This window comes from Stigmatopora argus, chromosome 11 (assembly GCF_051989625.1).
Source record: "Stigmatopora argus isolate UIUO_Sarg chromosome 11, RoL_Sarg_1.0, whole genome shotgun sequence".
Taxonomy (NCBI): domain Eukaryota; kingdom Metazoa; phylum Chordata; class Actinopteri; order Syngnathiformes; family Syngnathidae; genus Stigmatopora; species Stigmatopora argus.
In genome coordinates this window covers 16280959-16307741 of record NC_135397.1, presented here as the reverse complement: position 1 = coordinate 16307741, position 26783 = coordinate 16280959, and the positions used below count along the sequence as shown (strand labels likewise).

At 46.4% G+C, this 26783-nt stretch overlaps 1 protein-coding gene across 1 annotated transcript in view; it reads left to right on the top strand.

Moving 5' to 3' along the window:
* The window catches only part of ncapd3 (non-SMC condensin II complex, subunit D3), a 61723-nt gene that overhangs the window by 6298 nt on the left and 28642 nt on the right, over nucleotides 1–26783 (top strand). The window contains exons 2-23 of the mRNA XM_077612751.1: nucleotides 4341–4507; nucleotides 4715–4877; nucleotides 4978–5144; nucleotides 7690–7851; nucleotides 7927–7988; nucleotides 8057–8144; nucleotides 8238–8371; nucleotides 8622–8694; nucleotides 8783–8908; nucleotides 9067–9319; nucleotides 9519–9557; nucleotides 9686–9772; nucleotides 10494–10567; nucleotides 12246–12380; nucleotides 12501–12721; nucleotides 18600–18791; nucleotides 18883–18980; nucleotides 19217–19326; nucleotides 19403–19510; nucleotides 22659–22773; nucleotides 23142–23237; nucleotides 23325–23563. Of these exons, the coding sequence (XP_077468877.1) occupies nucleotides 4341–4507; nucleotides 4715–4877; nucleotides 4978–5144; nucleotides 7690–7851; nucleotides 7927–7988; nucleotides 8057–8144; nucleotides 8238–8371; nucleotides 8622–8694; nucleotides 8783–8908; nucleotides 9067–9319; nucleotides 9519–9557; nucleotides 9686–9772; nucleotides 10494–10567; nucleotides 12246–12380; nucleotides 12501–12721; nucleotides 18600–18791; nucleotides 18883–18980; nucleotides 19217–19326; nucleotides 19403–19510; nucleotides 22659–22773; nucleotides 23142–23237; nucleotides 23325–23563 (2909 nt within the window). The remainder of the gene's footprint in view (nucleotides 1–4340; nucleotides 4508–4714; nucleotides 4878–4977; nucleotides 5145–7689; nucleotides 7852–7926; nucleotides 7989–8056; nucleotides 8145–8237; nucleotides 8372–8621; nucleotides 8695–8782; nucleotides 8909–9066; nucleotides 9320–9518; nucleotides 9558–9685; nucleotides 9773–10493; nucleotides 10568–12245; nucleotides 12381–12500; nucleotides 12722–18599; nucleotides 18792–18882; nucleotides 18981–19216; nucleotides 19327–19402; nucleotides 19511–22658; nucleotides 22774–23141; nucleotides 23238–23324; nucleotides 23564–26783) is intronic.

The following is a 26783-nucleotide window of genomic DNA, read 5'->3' as shown; positions in this document are numbered from 1 at the left end:
GGCGAGAGAGGGAGAGAGGGCCAGGGCGAGAGACGGAGAGAGGGCCAGGGCGAGAGACGGAGAGAGGGCCAGGGCGAGAGACGGAGAGAGGGCCAGGGCGAGAGACGGAGAGAGGGCCAGGGCGAGAGACGGAGAGAGGGCCAGGGCGAGAGACGGAGAGAGGGCCAGGGCGAGAGACGGAGAGAGGGCCAGGGCGAGAGACGGAGAGAGGGCCAGGGCGAGAGACGGAGAGAGGGCCAGGGCGAGAGACGGAGAGAGGGCCAGGGCGAGAGACGGAGAGAGGGCCAGGGCGAGAGACGGAGAGAGGGCCAGGGCGAGAGACGGAGAGAGGGCCAGGGCGAGAGACGGAGAGAGGGCCAGGGCGAGAGACGGAGAGAGGGCCAGGGCGAGAGACGGAGAGAGGGCCAGGGCGAGAGACGGAGAGAGGGCCAGGGCGAGAGACGGAGAGAGGGCCAGGGCGAGAGACGGAGAGAGGGCCAGGGCGAGAGACGGAGAGAGGGCCAGGGCGAGAGACGGAGAGAGGGCCAGGGCGAGAGACGGAGAGAGGGCCAGGGCGAGAGACGGAGAGAGGGCCAGGGCGAGAGACGGAGAGAGGGCCAGGGCGAGAGAGGGAGAGAGGGCCAGGGCGAGAGAGGGAGAGAGGGCCAGGGCGAGAGAGGGAGAGAGGGCCAGGGCGAGAGAGGGAGAGAGGGCCAGGGCGAGAGAGGGAGAGAGGGCCAGGGCGAGAGAGGGAGAGAGGGCCAGGGCGAGAGAGGGAGAGAGGGCCAGGGCGAGAGAGGGAGAGAGGGCCAGGGCGAGAGAGGGAGAGAGGGCCAGGGCGAGAGAGGGAGAGAGGGCCAGGGCGAGAGAGGGAGAGAGGGCCAGGGCGAGAGAGGGAGAGAGGGCCAGGGCGAGAGAGGGAGAGAGGGCCAGGGCGAGAGAGGGAGAGAGGGCCAGGGCGAGAGAGGGAGAGAGGGCCAGGGCGAGAGAGGGCCAGGGCGAGAGAGGGCCAGGGCGAGAGAGGGAGAGAGGGCCAGGGCGAGAGAGGGAGAGAGGGCCAGGGCGAGAGAGGGAGAGAGGGCCAGGGCGAGAGAGGGAGAGAGGGCCAGGGCGAGAGAGGGAGAGAGGGCCAGGGCGAGAGACGGAGAGAGGGCCAGGGCGAGAGACGGAGAGAGGGCCAGGGCGAGAGACGGAGAGAGGGCCAGGGCGAGAGACGGAGAGAGGGCCAGGGCGAGAGACGGAGAGAGGGCCAGGGCGAGAGACGGAGAGAGGGCCAGGGCGAGAGACGGAGAGAGGGCCAGGGCGAGAGACGGAGAGAGGGCCAGGGCGAGAGACGGAGAGAGGGCCAGGGCGAGAGACGGAGAGAGGGCCAGGGCGAGAGACGGAGAGAGGGCCAGGGCGAGAGACGGAGAGAGGGCCAGGGCGAGAGACGGAGAGAGGGCCAGGGCGAGAGAGGGAGAGGGGGCCAGGGCGAGAGAGGGAGAGGGGGCCAGGGCGAGAGAGGGAGAGGGGGCCAGGGCGAGAGAGGGAGAGGGGGCCAGGGCGAGAGAGGGAGAGGGGGCCAGGGCGAGAGAGGGAGAGGGGGCCAGGGCGAGAGAGGGAGAGGGGGCCAGGGCGAGAGAGGGAGAGGGGGCCAGGGCGAGAGAGGGAGAGGGGGCCAGGGCGAGAGAGGGAGAGAGGGCCAGGGCGAGAGAGGGAGAGAGGGCCAGGGCGAGAGAGGGAGAGAGGGCCAGGGCGAGAGAGGGAGAGCGGGCCAGGGCGAGAGAGGGAGAGCGGGCCAGGGCGAGAGAGGGAGAGCGGGCCAGGGCGAGAGAGGGAGAGCGGGCCAGGGCGAGAGAGGGAGAGCGGGCCAGGGCGAGAGAGGGAGAGCGGGCCAGGGCGAGAGAGGGAGAGCGGGCCAGGGCGAGAGAGGGAGAGCGGGCCAGGGCGAGAGAGGGAGAGCGGGCCAGGGCGAGAGAGGGCGAGGGGGCCAGGGCGAGGGGGCCAGGGCGAGGGGGCCAGGGCGAGAGAGGGCGAGGGGGCCAGGGCGAGAGAGGGCGAGGGGGCCAGGGCGAGAGAGGGCGAGGGGGCCAGGGCGAGAGAGGGCGAGGGGGCCAGGGCGAGAGAGGGCGAGGGGGCCAGGGCGAGAGAGGGCGAGGGGGCCAGGGCGAGAGAGGGCGAGGGGGCCAGGGCGAGAGAGGGAGAGGGGGCCAGGGCGGGAGAGGGGGCCAGGGCGAGAGAGGGAGAGGGGGCCAGGGCGAGAGAGGGAGAGGGGGCCAGGGCGAGAGAGGGAGAGGGGGCCAGGGCGAGAGAGGGAGAGGGGGCCAGGGCGAGAGAGGGAGAGGGGGCCAGGGCGAGAGAGGGAGAGGGGGCCAGGGCGAGAGAGGGAGAGGGGGCCAGGGCGAGAGAGGGAGAGGGGGCCAGGGCGAGAGAGGGAGAGGGGGCCAGGGCGAGAGAGGGAGAGGGGGCCAGGGCGAGAGAGGGAGAGGGGGCCAGGGCGAGAGAGGGAGAGGGGGCCAGGGCGAGAGAGGGAGAGGGGGCCAGGGCGAGAGAGGGAGAGGGGGCCAGGGCGAGAGAGGGAGAGGGGGCCAGGGCGAGAGAGGGAGAGGGGGCCAGGGCGAGAGAGGGAGAGGGGGCCAGGGCGAGAGAGGGAGAGGGGGCCAGGGCGAGAGAGGGAGAGGGGGCCAGGGCGAGAGAGGGAGAGGGGGCCAGGGCGAGAGAGGGAGAGGGGGCCAGGGCGAGAGAGGGAGAGGGGGCCAGGGCGAGAGAGGGAGAGGGGGCCAGGGCGAGAGAGGGAGAGGGGGCCAGGGCGAGAGAGGGAGAGGGGGCCAGGGCGAGAGAGGGAGAGGGGGCCAGGGCGAGAGAGGGAGAGGGGGCCAGGGCGAGAGAGGGAGAGGGGGCCAGGGCGAGAGAGGGAGAGGGGGCCAGGGCGAGAGAGGGAGAGGGGGCCAGGGCGAGAGAGGGAGAGGGGGCCAGGGCGAGAGAGGGAGAGGGGGCCAGGGCGAGAGAGGGAGAGGGGGCCAGGGCGAGAGAGGGAGAGGGGGCCAGGGCGAGAGAGGGAGAGGGGGCCAGGGCGAGAGACGGAGAGGGGGCCAGGGCGAGAGACGGAGAGGGGGCCAGGGCGAGAGACGGAGAGGGGGCCAGGGCGAGAGACGGAGAGGGGGCCAGGGCGAGAGACGGAGAGGGGGCCAGGGCGAGAGACGGAGAGGGGGCCAGGGCGAGAGACGGAGAGGGGGCCAGGGCGAGAGACGGAGAGGGGGCCAGGGCGAGAGACGGAGAGGGGGCCAGGGCGAGAGACGGAGAGGGGGCCAGGGCGAGAGACGGAGAGGGGGCCAGGGCGAGAGACGGAGAGGGGGCCAGGGCGAGAGACGGAGAGGGGGCCAGGGCGAGAGACGGAGAGGGGGCCAGGGCGAGAGACGGAGAGGGGGCCAGGGCGAGAGACGGAGAGGGGGCCAGGGCGAGAGACGGAGAGGGGGCCAGGGCGAGAGACGGAGAGGGGGCCAGGGCGAGAGACGGAGAGGGGGCCAGGGCGAGAGACGGAGAGGGGGCCAGGGCGAGAGACGGAGAGGGGGCCAGGGCGAGAGACGGAGAGGGGGCCAGGGCGAGAGACGGAGAGGGGGCCAGGGCGAGAGACGGAGAGGGGGCCAGGGCGAGAGACGGAGAGGGGGCCAGGGCGAGAGACGGAGAGGGGGCCAGGGCGAGAGACGGAGAGGGGGCCAGGGCGAGAGACGGAGAGGGGGCCAGGGCGAGAGACGGAGAGGGGGCCAGGGCGAGAGACGGAGAGGGGGCCAGGGCGAGAGACGGAGAGGGGGCCAGGGCGAGAGACGGAGAGGGGGCCAGGGCGAGAGACGGAGAGGGGGCCAGGGCGAGAGACGGAGAGGGGGCCAGGGCGAGAGACGGAGAGGGGGCCAGGGCGAGAGACGGAGAGGGGGCCAGGCCGAGAGACGGAGAGGGGGCCAGGGCGAGAGACGGAGAGGGGGCCAGGGCGAGAGACGGAGAGGGGGCCAGGGCGAGAGACGGAGAGGGGGCCAGGGCGAGAGACGGAGAGGGGGCCAGGGCGAGAGACGGAGAGGGGGCCAGGGCGAGAGACGGAGAGGGGGCCAGGGCGAGAGACGGAGAGGGGGCCAGGGCGAGACGGAGAGAGGGCCAGAGCGAAGAGACTTGAGGGATGCGCTCGCAACGTAACATAAACTTTAAATTTAATTTAAATTTAGGTAATCGAATTTTGATATGACTGCTATTGCCAAATGAGACAACCACACCCCTAGAATTTTCTTTTTATTTACCATTATTCTAGGTTTATTTTAGATGTACACTAGTGATAATTAAGATTTGCAATTCTTTGTTCTACTCTTGGTAATGTAATAAAATGTGGTTTTTAGCTTGGGTAAATGCAGTTTGGAATGCAGAATTTGCGGAGGTGATTCCAATGGAAACAAACATAGAAGATCAGATAGCAGCATGTGCAGATGATTTCCGAAGTCTGTACACATGTCTGCTAGCTTCTTCAAGGGAACGGCAGTCTTTGAACCAAGATGACAATCCTCAGGTACATTTAGTCCCTACTGTGACAATGGAGAAACAAGAGATACTCTTTTAAAACCTACTTTGTTTTATTGTGCTCAACAATATCATAATAAAATCTTATGCAATTTATATCTTGTTAGGTTTTTAAGTTTTTTTTGCAATACAGGGTAGCTTTTAGGTCTTCTATATAAAAAAAATTGAATAACGATACATTTTTGTTCTATTGCAGAACATTTGGATACAGCTGAGGGAAAATGGTGTGTCAGTGCAATGTTTGGTTGCTGTGCTGTCCTCCTTTGTATTAAAGGGAAAATCCAAAGCAGCTAATGTTCAGCAGAGGTTAGGATGCCTCCATGCTGCTTCGCTCTATATTCTGCTGCTTGGAATTACTGGTAAGCAGTCACAATATTATATCATTTTGAATATAAAAAGTTTTAAAATATAAGTTGGCAACTAAAAGTTGAACATAACATGAATGCATACCTCTTCTAGGAAGCATTGCCAACAAAGTTTTCCATGAGATTTTTTTGGACACGTGTTTGAGGGTAGCCACTCACTGCTGGCCTCAGGACTCGGCCAAAAAGCGCAAGAAGGACACTGTCAAGAGTTTTCAGGCAGAGGGCAAGCGCACTAAACCACACCGCAAGGAAACTCAAGAGGTCTTGACAATAAACACAAATGTGGTTCATTTTTAAATACTATAACTTTAGGAATACCATAATTTGTGCTAGAGCTGGGTGATGAAACAATAATGATAATTATTGTGAAATAATTTTTTGTCAACAATAATATTAAAAACTTTCGATAAAAATTTGCCAATTTAATCTGCAATTACACCACCTGGCCATAAAAGAGAATGGGGGCGCAATTGTGAGATGAATGAGTTAAATACTATAACTTAAGGAATACCATAATTTGTGCTAGAGCTGGGTGATGAAACAATAATGCTAATTATCGTGAAATAATTTTTGTCAACAATAATATTAAAAACTTTCGATAAAAATTTGCCAATTTAATCTGCAATTACACCACCTGGCCATAAAAGAGAACGGGGGCGCAATTGTGAGATGAACGCTAGTTCCAGACCTAGGCTCAGAAAAAGAAGTAAATGATGAGAAAATGTGTTTTTAGTATGTTAGTGATAGAGGCTAAGACGGAGCATTAACACAAAATGACAATAATATGGCCAAAAAAAGCGATTATGAGATTCAGGACAACACTGAGCCAACCCACTAAAATATCCAAGTGAATTCTCCCTGGCATTTTTTTTTTTTTTTTAATGCCTCTTGTGCAAACAGCAGCTTTATTGAAAATGTCCTTAACGCACTGTCCTCATTTAAAGACAGGCTGGAATATTTTTCTTACGTAATATCAAGATGTTTCCCCATTTCATGTAAATGTTCTTAAAGCATTGCAAAAATCTAAAACTTTTTATCTTGGGTTAAAATGCGTTAAGTTCATCCAACTTTTTAATTTTATTCTTTTTGTAATTAGCCATATGGGAGATGAATTTACACTGTTTCTTTTTGTGAGGCTGAAAATAGTCTGCTTGGCAATGGTGATGTCTTTAGTTTATTATTTTATTTATTTCATATTGCACAGCAACTTTTGGTTTGATAGCAAATTTGTAAAAAATAAAGATGCCTGTCAAAATTTCTGCAGGTTTCTTTACGTTTCATAGTGTAAGGAGGGAGTTTTATCTTGCACAACAGAACAACAAAACTACTTTTTGAAATTGTCATATTTCATATTCTCTTTTCTTATAAAGTAAAGCAACAACGTTACTTTCATATTTGAATAAGGACAAAAGTTATTTATTCACAGAAGTTTGAAGTTTCAAATTTGAAACAAAAAAAATGTGATAGTTATCGTGATAATTATCGATATTGACTGATATTTTTTTATTTATTGTGATAAAAAAAAATTCATATCGCCCAGCTCTAATTTGTGCAATTGGTCACTTTTCTTGGGTAGAATGAATGTTTTGTCTAAATAATGGGAAAAATATTGGGGAGAACATTGTGAATTTTCCAAAGTGTGCATGATTATATACAATTACAATATTGTTGATGATTGGTCACCTTTTTGGTATACCAATCTGTTATATTATACATTACAATTTGATATCAAATGCACTGCATACCTAAGCACATATGGCCCATGCAATGGCATATTTAAAATGACTTGTGAACATGTTATCACCTATCCTTTGTAAATTTAAAACAAACACTATACAGTGGTACCTCGAGATACGAGCTTAATTCGTTCCGGGACTGAGCTCGTATGTCGATTTTCTCATAACTCAAACGAACGTTTCCCATTGAAAACAAGGATATTGGATTGGAAAAACATTATTTTTTTCTAATTCGCCATCTATTAACAAAGTAACACATAACTAGTGGTTTGATATTACTAAAATGTGTTTAATAGTACTAAAATTACACAGATTTCGCGGAGGGGAGAGAGAGACGGACAGAGGGGGGGGACTTTATGCACGGCAACCTGCTCGTAACATAACATAAACACATTTAAATGAACTTGGATTACGATGCAGACACTCAAAAATAAGTTTAATCTAGATTGACATTTTGATACCTTTCTTCTCCCAGGTTGGCTCTATTTGCCCCGCCTCCACACTGACTTTCAGTCAATATCGAGGGTTGTTTGAGTTTGTATTCCCTTCAAAATATTTCCAAAATGATGCACACAAATGTCCTCACAATAGGATAACGCACATCCACTTGCCAACGAGAAGTACTATATACGCCAATCGCACTGACTAACGGGGGGGAAAAACACTGAAAAAAATGCAACGCTCCGCCCAGTGCTCGTAGAGACATTACAAAGAGGGAGTTGCGAACAGAGACATTACACGAGGGTGTTGCGGGTAGAGACACAGTGCCCATGATTTTCTTATGAGCAGCATCTCGCGTCCGCTGTCTGCTCGTATATCAAAATTTGTCTCGTGTCTCAAGATAAATATTTGCCCCAAATTTTACTCGTATCTCGAATTTCTCGTATGTCGGGCCACTCGTATGTCGATGTACCACTGTATAACTATGATTTGGAAACCACAGTGAAACATTTTATTTCTTTTTTTGCAATCACCGGTTCTGATAAACCTCTAAACAATATGACAGTTATTTTTGGTTGTAGGCTTCTATATTGGTCAAGGTTATTGTATTGTTGTCTTGCTCCATGCAGATAGAAGTGGATGAGGGAGAGGAGGAACTGGAGCTCAATTTCTCAAACCAAGACCTGAACAGAATTAGAGGTGCACTGGTTGTTCTTGTTCAGAGTATTGTCAGACTACTGGAGACGTCCACACTCAAAGAAAAACCTCAAATTGCTTGCAGTTGTATCCAGGTAAAAAGATAAAAGCAAACATCTTGCACTTGGACACTTTCTGTGGATTACGATTTGTTTAAATGTCTTTTTCAGATTTTCACTAAATTGCTCTACTTTGAACCCGTCATTGGAGAGCTGAACTTTGCTGTTAAACAGTAAGCTCATGGTGTTCCCCCCCCCCCTTTTTTAATTATATAGAAACTTGGTTTTTTTTTCTCTACAGAGATATCACTGAACTGCAAAGTATCCCCGAGATGGCCTTCAAAGGCCTGCAGTTGATTTGCTCATCAAAACATGGAGACCAAAAAGAAGTACCTTTTAATAATGTTGTAGTTTAGCAATATATTATCCAAGTTAATAAGGATGCTGAGTAGAGTTGCTTATCAGGCGGTTTATCTTTCCAGTCCCTGAGGAGAGTATTTCACAGACTTCTCTATGTGATCCTGATGATGGATAAAAGGGACAGATGTAAACCAACTATCATTGTACCCAGCCTTGCAGTGCTTGCTACGCGTGATCAAACCATACATTTTGTCTGGTAATGTACAATGAATGTCTCTTAACCCCCCCCCCCCCCCCCTTTAATTTAATCCGTAATTGAAATTAAAGCTATATATATAAAAGTACTGTAACTTATACAATCGATGATTGGTCGTTATGGAAATCTGCCTCTACCAAAATTTCAAAGAATAAGCATTTTCTATTACATGCCTGCTTGAGACACATATTCCGTGAAATGTATTATGGCACTAACATTATTATTATTTTTTTAACATTTCAAATTGTAGTCACATTGTAAATGAGCTGAAGGAACTGGCACATCCTTTACTAAAAGTACTCCTGCAGCAAATTTGTCTTCAGGTGAGTCATGCTGTCAAGTTATAGAGCTTGCTGAAATGTTTTTTAATCATTTTTTACAATAAAATTACACTTGTTCTTTGTTATTGAGATGGTGGAAAAATGTGAGTTTAGAACTCATGGATCCAAGGCTATTGGCATTCTGTCATCTGAGATGTCGAATACAGACTATGCAAACTTCATAAAGTGGCTGTTCCACTTCTCCAGACATTCAAAGGTTATTTCTTTCATCCTTTTATTTTCTAAAGCTAACGCAGATAAATATTTAAGTATGTTCTGTATTTTGGTAATGCACTTTATGTAGGAAAATTCATCAGAAGCTCGCCATCTTGTAACAAACAGAATACCAAGCAAATATGTTGACTCGTTTGCTAGATGGTGTCTCGGCTGTTTTCTGTGGATGTCGTGATGGTCCTCCTGGGGCAACCAGAGCGGGTGACCGGGGAACATGACGATCCACGTGTTGCCTGTTATCTGACACACCAGTTCCTAATACAGAACCTGTTGTTTGCACGTCGTCATGACAACTCCCCCACTGTCCAAAGTCACGTCTTTACTTCCCTGGCCCAGTGTTTGGAATTACCTTCACTCAATGCAACAAGCGCTGTCCATAACCTCTTCTCCACCAGTAATTTAAATTATTTTTTTCTCATAAAATTTCATTCTAGGATTACCAGTATCTTTTCTTCCTTTTAATAGTTAACACAATAAACTTAAGTTTTAAGTTTGTATGTTTTTCCCCCCAATTAGAAGGAACAATTGTATAATAAAGTTTGTTTTGATGATGAATCACCCCCCCAAAAAACACTTAATTCTCTGTTTTCTAGCTGGAACTTCGGCTATACTTCAAGGAGAAACTACAGAAGGTAAGGTTTTGTATTTTTTGGGGTAGACAAGCTTTCCATTAAGCACTTGGAGTTTGGAATAAGGGCTAGATGTTTGAGTTCTAATGTGAACAAATGTAAATTGACATTGAATTGTTTGAATGTTCCAGGTAGCTCCCACCCACCTCAGAATACCTACCAATCTTTGCCTTTTAGGACTGTGGAGGTTGGTAGCACCGATAGCTTGGTCTGTGATGGTGAGTCATAAAAGATGCTGTCAAGGCCTGATGTTCTGCACTTAACAAGGGAATAACTAGTCTAACCCTTAATTTAAAGGACTCTGTCAACAATGTTTTAATTAAAATTTTAGATTCACTTGATAATATTGTTACACCGGCTACTCAGTGTGTGCGTGTGTGCGTGCGTGCGTGCGTGCGTGCGTGCGTGTGTGACAGTGTGAGTGTGTGTGACAGTGTGCGTGTATTTGTGTGCGTGTATTTGTGTGCGTGTATTTGTGTGCGTGTGTGTGTGTGTGTGTGTGTGTGTGAAGAGGCCAGCAGTGTGATATTTATTTGAAGAGACTGACTTATTTCCAGAGAGAGGTTTTGTACTTTTGATGCCATGCTCAAACCTTACTGAGCTAACATTTCACATTTATAAGTCTAATGGCAATGGCATGCAATGACATTCTTTTTACAATTTGTCGTTGGCATCGATTGATGAACAAAATATTAAAAATTTCTTCTTGATCATACATTATTTCATTTAAATGTGTCACTGGTTAACACACCTGATGTACCAGGGCAAATTGATTGGGAATCACTGATCTCATGAACCACATTTTGACGGTTTTGAATATGTGGGCCAAAAATTCCATTAACATAAAATAATATGTATCTAATATATTGCGACTGACAAATACTAGTTTCATGGATTGTATGTGATGTATTGTAATGTAGATGTCTGTTTTCAATGCAGCGAGAGAGAACATCGCTCTTCTTTTGCGACGTGTGCAAGACTCCAAGGCCAATGTTCGCAAAACAGCACTGCAGGTATTTGGAGGTGATCATTCCATGCTCGATATTCAACTTCATTTGTATGAAGCTTGGGCAATAAATAAACTTGATAAAATATTTGTTTTCTTTGAAGCAGTTTGAGACCAGTAATCAAACAACTTGTTTTGAGATTTGTATGTCTTTTAGACTAAAAAAGTGGGGGGAAGGAGCAAAAAAATCTAAATAGATTTTTTGGGTGAAATCCAGTATTCTATTACAGGCTGAAGGCCATTTCCCCTCAACTGCATTGTTCCTAAATTACAGCTAAAGAGTCTTCAATTAATGATCAGCCTGATACAAAAAGGAAAAAAATCAGACGACAAGGATTGATGGATGCATGGTCATTCATTCATTATCCGTAACTTGCATCGTCATAAGGGTTGCGGGGGATTGCTTATCCCAGCTGACTACGAAAGGCAGACTACACCCTAGACTGGTTGCCAGTCAGCTGTAAGGCACAGAGATAGGCAAACATACGCACTCATAATCATATCAACACCGAGTGTGAATCGATCCCATGGTTGCCTGCATTGAAGACAAGTGAGTGTACCGTATTTATTCGAGTATAATGCGCAAAACTTTGTACCAAAAAACTGAAGCAAAGTTCAGGTGTGCGTTATACACGAATCCCGGTGAAACACTGCCCTTAGCCGGTGAAAAAGTCCCCTCTGCAGCCGTTATGTATAAAGGGAGACATAGAACCTGTCTTTTTCCACCAGATGGTGACAATCTACCTTCTTTTTCATAATATAGGGTTGTAAAAATAAAAATTAATTGTTCCAGTGAAACGAGTCTGCCCAGGGAGCGCTATCCTGGCTCAAGAAGAATGGAATCAATTGTTTGGTGAATCTGATGGTGATCAATCAGACTTTGAACATTTAATATTATGATGATGAATTAGGCTTTAAGGATTTAAAATTATAAATTCCATTTGATAATTGTGTTCATGTTGGTAGTAGTTTGTTTCACCAGGTTTCCATACCATATGTTGTGAATATGTTTTGTCATGGCGACATGTGTTCAGCATTTGCCTGTTACCAGTACTGGTGCAATCCTTGGTGTGAGCTGAGAAAAACCTAAAACAAAAATGTTATACCAAATTTTAGTCACAAATTATGGGTGCGCATTATACCCGAATAAATACCGTACTACTATAGCATCAGGTGGTTGATCGATGCATGGACATCTCCAAAATATATACAGTCATACCTCTACTTACGAAATTAATTGGTTCCAGAAATTTTTTCGTAACTTGAAAATTTCGTAAGTAGACACCTATAGAACGCACCGCTCCACCTGAAAGGGTGCCGTCCCAGTTGCAGGTGTATTCTGAATCATTGATTTTTACTATAAATAGGACAATGCCCGCGGCGGGCCGGATTTAAAATCCTAACGGGCCGTATATGGCGAACTGTCCGTCTGTCAAACGTCCGTCGGCGAAACGTCTTTAGGCGAATCATCCGGTCATGCATTTGCATATAAAAAGTTTTGTATCCTGAAAATTTCGTACCTACAGGCATCATCACTAAGTCGAGGTATGACTGTACCTGGGAAATATTAGTGACCTTACAGGGAATCTGCCCCTAGTAAAAAATTGAAATGTTATTTTGAGGCCATATTTTCTAGACCTACTTGGTATCAATGATTTATTTCCAGTCTTCATTCCCCTTTGCAGGTTCTTGTTGGTTTTCTCAAGCATGGTGTGATCCCCATGACCTGGGAAAACGTGTCTGTGCTCTCGGAGCACTGCAGAGACCCAGCTATATCTGTGAAGAAGAAAGCACTTGAGTGTTTTGGTGAGGTGCTCAATGTGAGTTCACCTTACCAGTTGAGCAACTCTCCAGACATTTAACAATTATGTATATGTAAAGCTTTGCATCATTTTGCTACAATGTAAGGTAGGTGTGTGACTGTCGATTTCCAAAACTAGGTCAAGTCAGATTATAGCCTTGTGCTAAAGGCATGGCTGGAAGGTGTGCTTCCAGCTGTGGTGGATTCAGAGACCTCTGTCAAAGAAAAGGCCCTGGAGGCTCTAGAAAACGTCTTGCTCAGTCAGGTCAAACCATATGCTGCATGCCGCCATCTGGATACTCGCCAGAGGCTAACCTGGAATTTGCTGAAATTGCTCTGTCACGAGTGTCGGAACCTTAGGTTTGTCTTTCCATCATCAGAATGATCACATTCTACTTATTGCCTGTTGTTGTTCGCATTTAAAATTGTTTTTAAATGAGTGAAAATGTTTTTTTTCCTTTTTTGGTCTACAATGTTTATCTAGACATTGTTTTTAGTGATTGACCAATGTATGTATGTATGTGTATATATATATATATATATATATATATATATATATATATATATATATATATATATATATATATATATATATATATATATATATATATATATATATATATATATGTATGTGTGTGTATATATATATATATATGTGTGTATATATATATATATATATATATATATATATATATATATATATATATATATATATATATATATATATACAGTTGTGGTCAAAAGTGTACATACACTTGTGAAGAACATAATGTCATGGCTCTCTTGAGTTTCCAGTTTTTTCTACAACTCTGATTTTTCTCTGATAGAGTGATTGGAACAGATACTTCTTTGTCACAAAAAACATTCATGAAGTTCGGTTCCTTTATGACTTTATTATGGGTGAACAGAAAAAAGTGATCAAATCTGCTGGATCAAAAATATACATACAGCAGCGCTAATATTTGCTAACATGTCCCTTGGCCATTTTCACTTCAATCAGGCGCTTTTGGTAGCAACCCACAATTTTCTGGCAAGCTTCTGGTTGAGTCTTTGACAAATCCTCTTGACAGAATTGGTGCAGTTCAGTTAAATTTGATGGTTTTCTGACATGGACTTGTTTCTTCAGCATTGTCAACAAGTTCTCAATGGGTTTTAAGTCAGGACTTTGGGAAGGCCATTCGAAAACCTTAATTCTAGCCTGATTTAGCCATTCCATTACCACTTTTGATGTGTGTTTGGGGTCATTGTCCTGTTGGAACACCCAACGGCGCCCAAGACCCAATCTTCGGGCTGATGACTTTAGGTTATCTTGAAGAATTTGAAGGTAATCCTCCTTCATTATCCCATTTACTCTCTATAAAGCACCAATTCCATTAGTAGCAAAACAGCCCCACAGCATAATACTATCACCACCGTGCTTGACGGTACGCATGGTGTACTTGGGGTTAAAGGCCTCACCTTTTCTCCTCCAAACATATTGCTGCGCATTGTGGCCAAACACCTCGATTTTTGTTTCGTCTGACCACAGAACTTTCCTCCAGAAGGTCTTATCTTTGTCCATGTGATCAGCAGCAAACTTCAGTTGAGCCTTAAGGTGCCGCTTTTGGAGCAAGGGCTTCCTTCTTGCACGGCAGCCTCTCAGTCCATGGAGATCCAAAACATGCTTGACTGTGGACACTGACACCTGTGTTCCAGCAGCTTCTAATTCTTGGCAGATCTGCTTTTTGGTGATTCTCGGTTGAATCTTCACCCTCCTGACCAATTTTCTCACAGCAGCAGGTGATAGCTTGCGTTTTCTTCCTGATCGTGGCAGTGACAAAACAGTGCCATGCACTTTATACATACAAACAAGCGCCAAGAAAATCCAATGGCCTGATCTCGAACTGGATTTTCGGAAGGAGTACTCTTTGAGGGAGAGGATTCGTTGGCGCAACCTTGTAGCAGAGCTGGCAGCGAGGCGGCAGAAGGGCGAAAGAGGTCTGTGCATCCGCAACGGCCAACTAGCCCTGACAAGCTACATCCACCCGCCACTGAAGGTGACCACAGAGACTCAAAACAACTGGGTGACGGTGAGGGAACAAGGGATGGCGGTGGTCCACCCCTAGTCATCATCTACACCAACGCGTGCAGTTTGATCGCCAAGTTCAGTGACCTCTTCAGTATTGTATCAGGACTCAAGCCTGATTTGATCGTCATTACTGAAACTTGGCTAAGCTCTGAAGTGCACGACGCTGAGATAAACCTGATGGGCTACATCCCCTTCCGGTGCGACAGGCGAGACAGACGTGGTGGTGGAGTTATCATCTATGCTAAGGGCGAGCTAAAGCCCTCCCTTTGTCCTCTCCCTCCCGCTGCTCAACAGACCGACTTCTTTGAGGTTGTGCGATGCAATGTAACTGTGGGCGGAGTCTGTCTGCCTATCTTGGGAGTCTACCGATCTCCGCAAGCTACCGCCGAAGACGACAACCACGTAATCAGTGCAATTCGCTCGGTCTCATCACACCAGGACTGCCTTATTGTTGGCGACTTCAACGCACCATCAATAGACTGGAGCGATGTCGTCTGCTCATCAGCCGACCGGTTCGACCAGGCACTCCTCGACACAGTTGATAACTGCTTTTTAACACAGCATGTTGCAGCTCCGACACGCTTCCGCAGTAACCAACGCCCGTCTCTTCTGGACCTGGTACTCACGTGCTACCCGTCGTCGGTATCGTCTCTCATCATCCTCCCGCCGCTCTCCATGTCTGACCATGCGGTGCTCAAGTTCAACTGGCACGCAACAATTCCGGCCTTACAGAGCGTGATGCTTCCGAAGAGAAGGTTTGCTACCCTGAATCATCACGCACTGGAGGAGGCTTCCGAGGCTGTTGACTGGGCTTCCTTCATGGAGATCACTTCAGTCGGCGAGCTGTGGGCATTGTTCAAACAATCCATACTCCGGGTGACTGAGCGCTCAGTACCATTGTCGATGCCACGGCACCAGAAGCACAAACCCTGGGCGACGCAAAAGGTGAAGCGGGAACGGACTCTCAGAGACGTTGCTTGGCGCGAATTCCAGGAACGAGGCACGGCAGCTGCATTTGAGGTCTATAAGCAGCAACGAAATAGGGCAGTGTTCACTGAAAGGCAAGAGCGGAGCAAGTATGAGCTGAGGTTGGCGCAGTCATCTCGTGCAAACCCCAAGCGCTTCTTCGCCCATGTTCAAGCCAACAAACGTCTGCACAATCAAGTGGTTAAACTCAGGGATGCTGATGGAGTCGGTGTCACGGATGCAGAGGGGCAAAGCTCTCTTTTTGCTAGGGTGTTCGCAGGCATTTACAAAGCCGATGATGGGCGACCAGCACCCCCATTTGCTCGGGATGTTCCCCCAATGCCTGCAGTTGCCATTACACCTCCTGAAGTCTACCGAGCCTTGATGTGTCTGGACGCCACTAAAAGCCATGGTCCGGATGGTATTCACCCGAGGGTCCTCCAGGCACTCGCTCCGACCATAGCACTTCCCCTCGCATATCTCTTCACACTGTCCTTGCAATCAGGTGAAGTCCCCGAAGACTGGAGACGGGCCGTCATCTGCCCTATCTACAAGAAAGGAGACCGAGAGGACCCGTTGAATTACCGACCGGTCTCCCTCACTTCAGTAATCTGCAAAATGTTAGAATCAATTATCAAAACGTCCATGATGGCCCATCTCCAGATCACAGCGGCGATCTCCGATAGTCAGCATGGATTCGTGTCCAACAGATCCTGCCTCACCAACTTGCTGATGATGGAGGAATGGGTCACTCAATTAATGGACGATCGACAAATTGCCGACCTGGTCTTCCTGGACTTCGCCAAGGCGTTTGACTCGGTCAACCATCGCTTGCTACTCCGCAAGTTGGAAGCGTATGCGATTCACCCAGCGGTCGTGAGGTGGATTGATGCGTTTTTGGCTGGCCGCACCTTTCAAGTACAAGTCAATGGCATACTTTCAGAGACTCACAACGCCCCCAGCGGTGTCCCCCAAGGCTCCGTTCTTGGACCACTGCTGTTCGTGGTGTTTGTAAACGACCTGCCAGAGCACATCTCCCAGCGGGTTCTCCTCTTCGCCGATGATGTGAAGCTCGTTGCTCCCCGGAGCGACTACGAGGACCTGCGTAGGTGCCTTCATCATGTGTGGAGTTGGTCGAACCTGTGGGACCTGCGGCTCAATATCACGAAATGCAGTCATCTGGCTATTGGGGCTCCTCCTGATTCACCTCTTGACTTTGAACCGGGACGCCTGGAACTGGAACAAACTCAACGGTGCAAAGATCTGGGCATCATTGTCGACGACACGTTCAAACCAACGGCCCAATGCATCCAAGCAGCCAACAAAGCTCGCGGAGTTCTGTTCCTAATGTTCCGGTCCTTTGCCGTCATCACAGCAGACATCTTCCTTCCGTTGTATGTTTCCCTGGTGAGGCCCATTCTCGAGTATGGGATCCAAGCCGCATCACCGTACCTCGCCAAGGACATCCAGCATCTGGAGCGGGTCCAGAGGCTTGCAACGAGGATGGTCCGCGGCCTCAGGCTATTGTCCTACGAGGAAAGATGCCAGCGACTCAACCTGCCGACCCTTGAGGCTAGGCGTCTGCGAGGGGACCTAATACTGGCCTACAACATCCTCCACGGCATCTACAGCGTGCCCCGCGACCTCTTCTTCACGCCCGCACCTGATCGTGGTCTGAGGGGTCATCCGTGGAAGCTGTACCCTCGCGGGTTCCGGTTGAATCGGCGGAAGGCGGCTTTTTCAGTGCGCATCGCCGGTCCTTGGAACCGGCTTCCGCAGGGTGTGGTCGAGAAGCCGACGGTCGCCCAGTTCAAGCGGGCTCTGGATGACTTTTTGGCCGTGAACCAGTGACTACACCGCGTTTGTTGCACATTTCTTGTGTCTTGTTACATGGCCCTTAGCCTAGTGCTTTTTTTTTTTGCCAAATAAATTGAATTGAATTGAATTGAAAAAAACAATTGTTTCCACTGTTGCTCTTGGGACCTGCAGCTGCTTTGAAATGGCTCCAAGTGACTTTCCTGACTTGTTCAAGTCAAGGAAGGATTCACTTTTTCAGAGTCATGTTGAGCTCCTTTGACTTTCCCATTGTAACGTTTGTGGGCGTTTGCATCCAATTAGCGCTATTTAAATGGCCTTAAGAGAAGTCACCAGCTGTAGTCACTCATAATCACTCACAAGAAGTTAAGAGGCCATGCTATGAAGCTCATTTCACTGACACAACTTTCTAAGTCACCAAAATTGCTAATTCGTGTTGCTGTATGCATATTTTTGACCCAGCAGATTTGATCACCTTTTCTGTTAACCCATAATAAAGTCATAAAAGAACCAAACTTCATGAATGTTTTTTTTGTGACAAAGAAGTATCTGTTTCAATCACTCTATCAGAGAAAATCAGAGTTGTAGAAATAACTGGAAACTCAACAGAGCCATGAAATTATGTTCTTCACAAGTGTATGTAAACTTTTGACCACAACTGTAGATATTGCATGTTCTCCCCTGCTTGGGTTTCCTCTGGGTACTCCGTTTTCCTCCCACATCCCAAAAAGATGCATTGTAGGCTGATTGGACACTCTAAAATTGCCCCTAGGTATGGGTCTGAGTGTGCATGATTGTCCTTCTCCTTGTGCCCTGCGATCGGCTGGCCACCGATACAGGGTGTCCCCCGCCTCTGGCCCGGAGTCAGCTGGGATAGGCTCCAGCACCCCCCGCGACCCTTGATGGATTGGTTCTAATCTTCAAATTTAACTCAAATGAACTTGGATTCCTATACACACACACACACTTAAAAAAGTTTTAATCTTAGGTTACACAAAATTTAAACCTTCTTGTGCAATAACCAAGGCAAAGAGGTTAATGTATTCCACTGCGGCTTTCGAGGCAAACTTTCTGCTTCTCCATATGTATTGGCGAGCCAGCTCAGTCACGCGTACACTACTCATGGTTTTTCGATTATTTTGTGCTTAATATCGATGGTCATCATACGCCTTTTCTTCGCACTACCCTTCATTGCACCGGCTTGTTTTGGACCCATTGTGTTTCCCTAAATTCTGCACTGACTAACGCAAAAAAACATGGAAAAATACAGCGATAATCGAGGGATTACTGTACGTCAAATGTCTAAATATCCGCCCCGATAATCCATTATCGGTTGATCACAAATTGTTTGGCTTTAATGTCTTTCAAATTTTATCTTTTGTGCTCTAGCTACTATTTCAGTCAGGCCATCACCATCTGGACAAAACAAAATAAATTTGATGCAACATTTATAACAAACTTGATTTCACACACTGAGGCGGATCATAGTTCTGGAGCTTGGCTGTTCCTTTCCAAGGTAGTGACTGCATCACCCCAAATTCCTTATGGAAAAATCCTGGATGCCTGGGACAACATGGTCAGGTGTGGTGGGCTACGTGTAATTACTAAATTTGTTGTTACCCTGTCTTTATGAATTGTGAGACTGCAGATTGTTTTTTGTTTTTTTCCTTAGTTCAAAAGATGTGAGTGTGACAACCTGTTGTAACATGATACGTGTCATTGGAGATATTTCTTCGCACTTGAATGAAGACACAAAGGATAGGATTGTTGGTGGGTGATCGTTTACAACACTGCTGTCAAAACCAATTGCACAATTGGTTGCATTTATGTGCTGTTTGCTTCAATTCATTGTATAAACTGTCTGCATGTATTTGTCCGAACAAAATCGAGGACTCTCTAGGACCATTGTGGAATTTGTTTGAAACCAGGGGTTTACAGTGATGGTACATGTAACAATTCCTTTGATTTTTTGTTGTGACTGACTCAATTGTTCTGTTTGTATGCAGATGATCTTATAAGTTGGTTAAAATCCTTTACGATGTCTCTCGAGGTTATAAGTGCTGCGATAGATACACTTTGCCAATTTGGCAGCAGTGACGATGTCAAACAGACTCAGGTGGGAGATGCTACCATTTTTAAATTTGAAACCAGATACCTACAAAATTTTTTGCATAACTTTTGTTCCTATTTAGGTTTTCCTGAATCAATACTGCGGTGAACTAATGTCAGTATGTGAGGAATATCTAGCTGGTGTCTTCCTGAGTGAAAATGGAATGCAAAATATCCATGAAGAACTAATGGTGACAAGTTCTTCTCATTTTTTACACATGCAAGCATGTATATTATAGTAATATTTCAGTTCACTATTCGGTGGCCTGAAACTACCTACTGTTATACCTTGAGATATGAGCTTAATGTGGTCCGGGACTGAGCTCGTATGTCGATTTACTCGTATCTCAATTCAACGTTTCCCATAGAAATGAACTGAATACAAGTTAATTAGTTCCCACCCAGCTCAATCACGCGCACACTAATAATTTTCATTTATTTCGTGCTTAATCTCGATTGTTATCATGCGCCCTTTCTTCGCACTATTCATTGCAGTGGCTTGCTTTGCACCCATTGTGCTTCCCTTAATTCTGCACTGACAAACGCAAAAAAACCACAGGAAAATCGAATGCTCGGCCCTAGTTCTCATCTTTGGGAGAGGAAGATGCGGCGAGAAAGACGGTGCACTGAAATCATAAGCAGCCTCTCGCGTGTTGGCCACCTGGCTCTTTCATATGCTCGTATCTCAAAATTTGCCTCGTATCTTAAGGCAAATATTAGTTCGGAATTTTTCTCATATTTCAAATTCCTCATATGTTGGGGTACTCGTATGTCAAGGTATTACTGTACAGTAGTACCTATACTTGCGAATGTATCTACATACGGAATATGAGGCGGGGATTTTTTGCACGGCAACGCACTCGTAACATAACATAAACTGACTTTCAGATGCAGCTAAAAGGAACCTATCGTGGGTTGTTTGCTTTTGTATTCCTTCAAAATATTCCGAAAATGATGCACACAAATGTCCTTACAACAGAATAACGCACTACCACTTGCCAAATTGCCCGGGAATTAGTACTCACGTATTAGCGATGGGATGAAAAAACACTGAAAAAATGCAACACTCCTTCCAGTGCTCGTAGAGACATTACACGAGGGAGTTGGGACCAGAAAGACAGTGCCCATTATGTTCTTATGAGCAGCCTCTCGCGTCTGCCGTATGCTCGGATATCAAAATTGGTTTCGTATCTCAAGATAAATATTTGCCCAAAATTTTACTCGTATCTCAAATTGCTCGTATGTCAGGGCTTTCGTCTGTCAATGTACTACTGTATATGGTAGCGGCAACTGGCGGAGTATGAATGAGCATGACTGTCAGACCAAAAGCTTCCTTTCTGGGCACTTTTTCATTTTGTTACGGGACTACAAACAGAAATGCTTAGCTGGTGAGATCCTGAGTCATGTTTTTTCAGTTTTTCTTAGTGCGTGCTTATTGCAGCTTTGTTCTTTGCTTTTCATTATGGACCCAACAATGTTCAGTCAAAAGTCAAAAGAAGAGGCGTGCCATTATCAAAGTGTTCAGGAATTTTGCTATCGTCCAGTTTTTACAAAGAATGCCTTGTGCATTTTTGGAAAATTATGAAAAGTTTTCAAAGGCAATCATCATTTGATCGATAGATCACCAATAATTTTAAGGTGTTAAGTGTTGTGTGTTTACTCAGCCGCCAAATGTTTGTCTCCTTCGCTGTCACCTACCCACAGGCCCTTCCACCCCAATGGAAAGTGTCTATTACGTCTTAATTTCAATGGCTCAATTAATAATTTTCCTCTCCTTTGTTTTCTCTGTGTTTTGCAAATTTCATACAGAACTGTGACACTTTTTAAAAGGATTTTGGGTGTATAGTATTGGTGATCTTTCAATGGGTTGGAACAAATTAAAGCTTCTACGTGTAAAATGCGTCCCTACTTATGAATAAACCTACCGTATTTTCACGACTATTTGGCGCATCGTATTTTACGCCGCAGTTTCAGTAACGAGTGCTATTTCTGTATTTTAGACACAAAGCACGCACTGTTTCATTACACGCATATATTATATGTTATATATGGATGAACATCGAAACGCAATAGCGCTCGCTACCGGAAGCAGCTTATTTCCGGGTTCCGGTGCGCAGTGACTGCTGGGAAATATAGTTCTTGCGCGCTACACCCACACGCTACAAACACGCTTTAAAAAGGCAACGGAAGCAAAACTAAGTTCGGTAGTGCTTTATTTGGACATTTTACAATTTATTCAAGTCATCATCACCTTCAAATCCCTCAAACTCCTCATCTTCTGTGTCAGAATTGAACAATTGCCCAAACGAGCCTTCCAAATAGCCGCCCCCCCCCCCCCCCCCCTCTTCGTTCTCAGAGTCACCGTCATTTCCATGTGGCTCCTTAGAAATTATGCCGGCTTTGGCAAAAGCTCGAACAACCGTGCAAGCAGACGCGTTCGCCCAGCCGGCAACGATCCATTGACAAATTGTAGCGTAAGAAGCCCGGCGCTGCCTGCCACTTTTCGTGAAGCTGTGTTCGCCAGCGATCATCCACTGCTCCCACGCCGCTCGTAACTTTGATTTGAAAGCCCGGTTGATGCCGATGTCCAGCGGCTGTAATTCTTTGGTCAAGCCTCCGGGAATGACGGCAAGCTCTGAGTTCATTTTCATGATCTGGTTTTTAACTGTTGCTGTGAGATGAGCACGCATGGAGTCGCAAATCAAAACAGACGGCGAGCCGTGAAAAAATCCATCTGGTCGCTTGACATATACGTCACGAAGCCAGTCTCGCATTTTCTCCTCATCCACCCAGCCCTTTGGATTCACCTTCACGATGACGCCGGCTGGAAACTTGTCTTTAGGCAGAGTCTTTCGCTTGAAGATCACCATTGGTGGTAGCTTCTGCCCATTAGCATGGCAAGCGAGAACGACAGTAAAAGCCGACTTCTCGTGCCCCGTTGTTCGTATCGCCACCGTGCTGGTCCCCTTCCTCTCGACAGTGTGGTTCATCGGGATGTCAAAAGTCAGCGGCACCTCGTCCATGTTGGTTATGTGGTTTGGCTGTATAATTTTGTCGGCTGTATAAGTTTGTCGGCGCCGCCGCGAGCGTTCCCGCTCGGCGCTCACACAGGGCGCTCTATATTATAAGGCGCCCTGTCTATTTTGGAGAATTTTTTTGACTTTTATGCGCGCCTTATAGTCGTGAAAATACGGTAGTTACAAAAACACTTCTGGAACAAATTTATTTCGTAAGTAGTGGTACAACTGCTTACCAGTAATTAACTGAAATGGTGCACTGGTAGTTTAGTCATTAATTTGGTCATTTCGAGACATACTTGTGAATTGATGTGTCTTTCAGGTGAAACACCTTCACACCTTTGGTAATGCTTCGCTCAACTGTCCTTCTAGAGTGACCAAAAGAATGGTTTTCCTTCTGGAATCTGTCCTCACCACACATTTAGACAAACTCCCAGGTATACTATGGATATGTTGAATTTAATGGCCAAAAGCGAAAACCTAAACACTGTTATTTGTACTAAGTTCAGTTTTTCTTCTTATTATCTATGTTTAGACTGGTTTGCCATTACAGCCCTTGTATTCACTTCAACTCGATACAATCATAATACAAGCTGACGTTTAACCCTTTCTAATAAATTTATATGAAAATATTTTAGACTCTTCCTGCACACTGCAGCATAAAATTTTTCGGCATATAAAGCATGGCCTTCATTAAGGAACTCTATTTTGCATTGTAAAATTAGTTGAATCATGGGTTAAAAAATAGAACAGTCTTTAGATTCTCTGAAAAGCAAACTTGAGCCTCTGCCTTCATCACTGACAGATTGTCAAGATGAGCTTCTAGCCTCACTGCCTGTCTCTCAGTTCAAAGAAACCGCAATGCCAACCAAAGTCCGAGCACATGGTGTCATTACCCTGGGTAAGCAAACTCTTGTACCCTATTCTTGATTTGCAAATACAATTCTGAGGTGTGACTCTTTCTTTAATGTTGTCTCGCTGTATTTAGCTAAACTGTGTCTGCACAATGATGAACTGGTCCAGAAGTGCCTTCCTGTATTCGCCAGGGAGCTAGAGATTGGCAAAGAAGTCACTGTGCGCAACAATCTTGTGGTGATAATGTGTGATCTATGTGTTCGTTACACGAACATAGTACAACACTACATCCCCAACCTATCTACCTGTCTTGGAGACAATGAAACAGTCATTAGGGAGCAGACTCTTATCATGTTGACCAACCTCCTACAGGTAGGTAGAGACAGGTTCTGCATGAATGAATATTATTTGAAGTTTAGTACAGATATGAAAAGTTTAGTAAATTTATTTTTTTGTGGAAAAACTAAAGACAAAGGACCACAATGGTCAGTTAATTATAATCCAGCTACAATGGTGTAAAGTACTTCCCCTCCTATTTCTCCCAAGTTTTGGGTTGTATGTGTATTCACATTTTATTTCTTAAGTTGTATTGCACTTGATTCCAAGGGCACGCATCACACAGGCGCACGCACGCATGCACACGCACGCATGCACACGCACATGCACACACACACGCACACACACACACACACACACGCACACAGTGGTAACTACTTATGAAAGTGATTGGTTCCAGAAGTGGTTTCGGATCTTGAGTAGTCATAAGTAGAGATGCATTTTACATGTAAAAGAGCTAGTCTTTTGCAAGGTCCCAATGCTACCAACTAAATCCTTTTAAAAACAAAGTAGTATACCAATTTTGTATGAACTATGTGAGAAAAATACAAAAAGAGAAAAAAGTACGAAAGTTTCAGGGTACAAATTTTTTAATATGCAAATGAGTGACTCGAGATACAAAAAAGATCCAAGTTACAAAATCCCCCAAAAAGTAAATGCATTTCCTTATCCGTTATTTTATTTTGAATTCCCCTAATTAAGCAATTAAAAATTGTACAAATGCAACGTGGCGTATATTTTCACACACACACAAAGTCTAAAATGTACTAGAAAGTGGGCGGCTGTCGGCCATGGTAGAACAGGCTCTTGCCGGCATCTGGCGGGCAAACACGGGTATTACATATATGATTGCCGCGGAGGGAGATATTTCAGCAGCGCAGGGCACATTTTCACATGGTTTGTTTTAAGACATTAATAAATCATTTCCTCATAATTTTCTCTCATTTTTGTGTTTCCTCACATCTTTCATACAAAATCTGGACACTTTGACCAGTTTTAAAGGGTTTAGTTCAGGGGTCCCCAAACTTTTTCCTGTGAGGGCCACATAACTTTTCCCTTCTCTGATGGGGGGGCCGGTGTCAGTTTGTAACAGAAAAAGTGTGACAATCGTAGGGGAGCTTAAAAAATGTATTGTTTTCCAGAAAGCCACACATAACCAAATAACCCTTTCCAGGTTCTTTACAGAAAAAAAAGTCAGGAAACAAATAACACTATTAATGAAATAAATAATAAAAAATGCGAGGTGCCATTTCCATTCTGGGTCGATCAGCTCTGGGACCGTTTTGTGTTTTAAATGAAGAAATGCGTTAATTTCGGGTAGCAGCTCGTAAAAACGCCTCAAAACTGCCCCGGCTCAGCCATCGGACCTCTGTGTAGTACAGCACATCTCCGTGCGTAGACTCCAGTTCAGACAGGAATTCTTGGAACTGCCTGTGTTTAAGTCCCTTTGCTCTGATGAAGTTTATGCACGACACCACAACCTTCATTACAGAATCCCACGTCAACACTTTGCAGCACAGTGCTTGCTGGTGAATTAGGCAGTGGACTCGTAGCACGGCGGTGAGACCCCTTTTTTCCAACTCCCGGTTCATGCGTCCTATTAGACCGCAAGTTTCGCCCACCATGCTAGGAGCCCCGTCAGTCGTGATGTTAGCTAGCTTTGACCAGTTCAGATCCAACTTCTCCATGGTTTGGCACACTGTCAAAAATATCCTCTCCCGTTGTAGTACCTTTGAGACTTCGGAGGGCTGCCAGCTCCTCGCATATCTCAAAGTGCGCTAACTCCACGAATAAAAATGAGCAGTTGCGCTGTGTCTTGCGCGTCCGTGCTTTCATCCAGTGCTAATGAAAAAAACGCAAATTCTTTTGTCTTCTGCTGCAGCTGGACATATACATTACTCCCGATTTCTTCAACGTGTCTGGTGATTGTACTCGCCGACAGACTTACGGCGCTAAATGCATCTTTCTTCTCGGGACACACCTCCCCCGCGACAGCATCCATACATTTCTTAACAAACTCTCCGTCAGTGAAAGGCTTACCGCTGCTTGCTATCAGTTTAGCAACCCGAAAGCTGGCCCGAACGGATGCCTGGTTCAGCTGACCCTGGCGTACAAATGTATTCTGCTGAGATAGTAGTCCACTTTTTAGCTTTGAGAGTTTGTCTGCTCGTATTTGGCCTTGCAAGCTATCGTACTTGTCTTTGTGACGGGATTCATAGTGTCGGCGAAGATTGTATTCTTTGAATACCGCCACCGTCTCTTGACAGATGAGACAAACAGCCTTTTCTTTGCATTGAACAAAAAAAATAATCGTTTGTCCACTGCAGGTTAAGTACCCTGCATTCTGAATCATTTTTTCTCTTACCTAACTTTTTCGCCATTATTCCGTTCTGTCTTTGACAGGATTTTTTTTTCTGGAGGCCAAATAGGAAAAAAATCCGATAGCGTCTCTGGTATTGTTCAGGGGGCCGGGCCAAATGTGCTGATGGGCCGTATCCGGCCCACGGCCCGTAGTTTGGTGACCACTGGTTTAGTTGGTTGTCGTGTGAGGGCCGTGGAACCAATTAGAGAATTTACATATAAAGTACACCTCTACTTACGAAATTTTCAAGTTACGAAAGAAGTCCTTTAACCAATTAATTTTGTAAGTAGAAGAACGACTGTATTCTGCTTGATATCCTATCAAAAGTTCGCCGCTCATGGCAATATTAATGCTGCTATTAAACTTTTTCCAAAGACCATGTAAGTTCACGACTGTTCGCTGCCGCCATCTTGGTCTCCAAATATTAAAATATTGCCTATGGCTTTTCCGAGCATTAGCTGGGTAAAAATACTTACATACGGATTGTTTTTTGCATCCAGTGCCTGAAAGAAAAAATAATACGAAATTGAGGAGTTTGTGGACAATAGTGTAAATAAATTCTTAACGAAATAACTCCAACTCATTTGATGGCATTGACGATGATAGACGGTGGTCTGTTTGCCGCCAGCCTCCCAGCTCAAATAGGCATCTAGCACCATCAATGGAAGACTATGCATTAAATGACTTGATTTGTTTTGTAATACTAATGGTATTTATTTGTTAATAAATTATAGACATTTTAAAATATTAATTAATAAATATTTATGAATATTTTGCTTATTGCACATTAAATTAAATTTAAACAATATTACACACCATACATTTTGAACGATTTATATATAAACTAACACCCAAGGCAGGTTCAAATCAGCACTAAATCTAAACTACTACTTT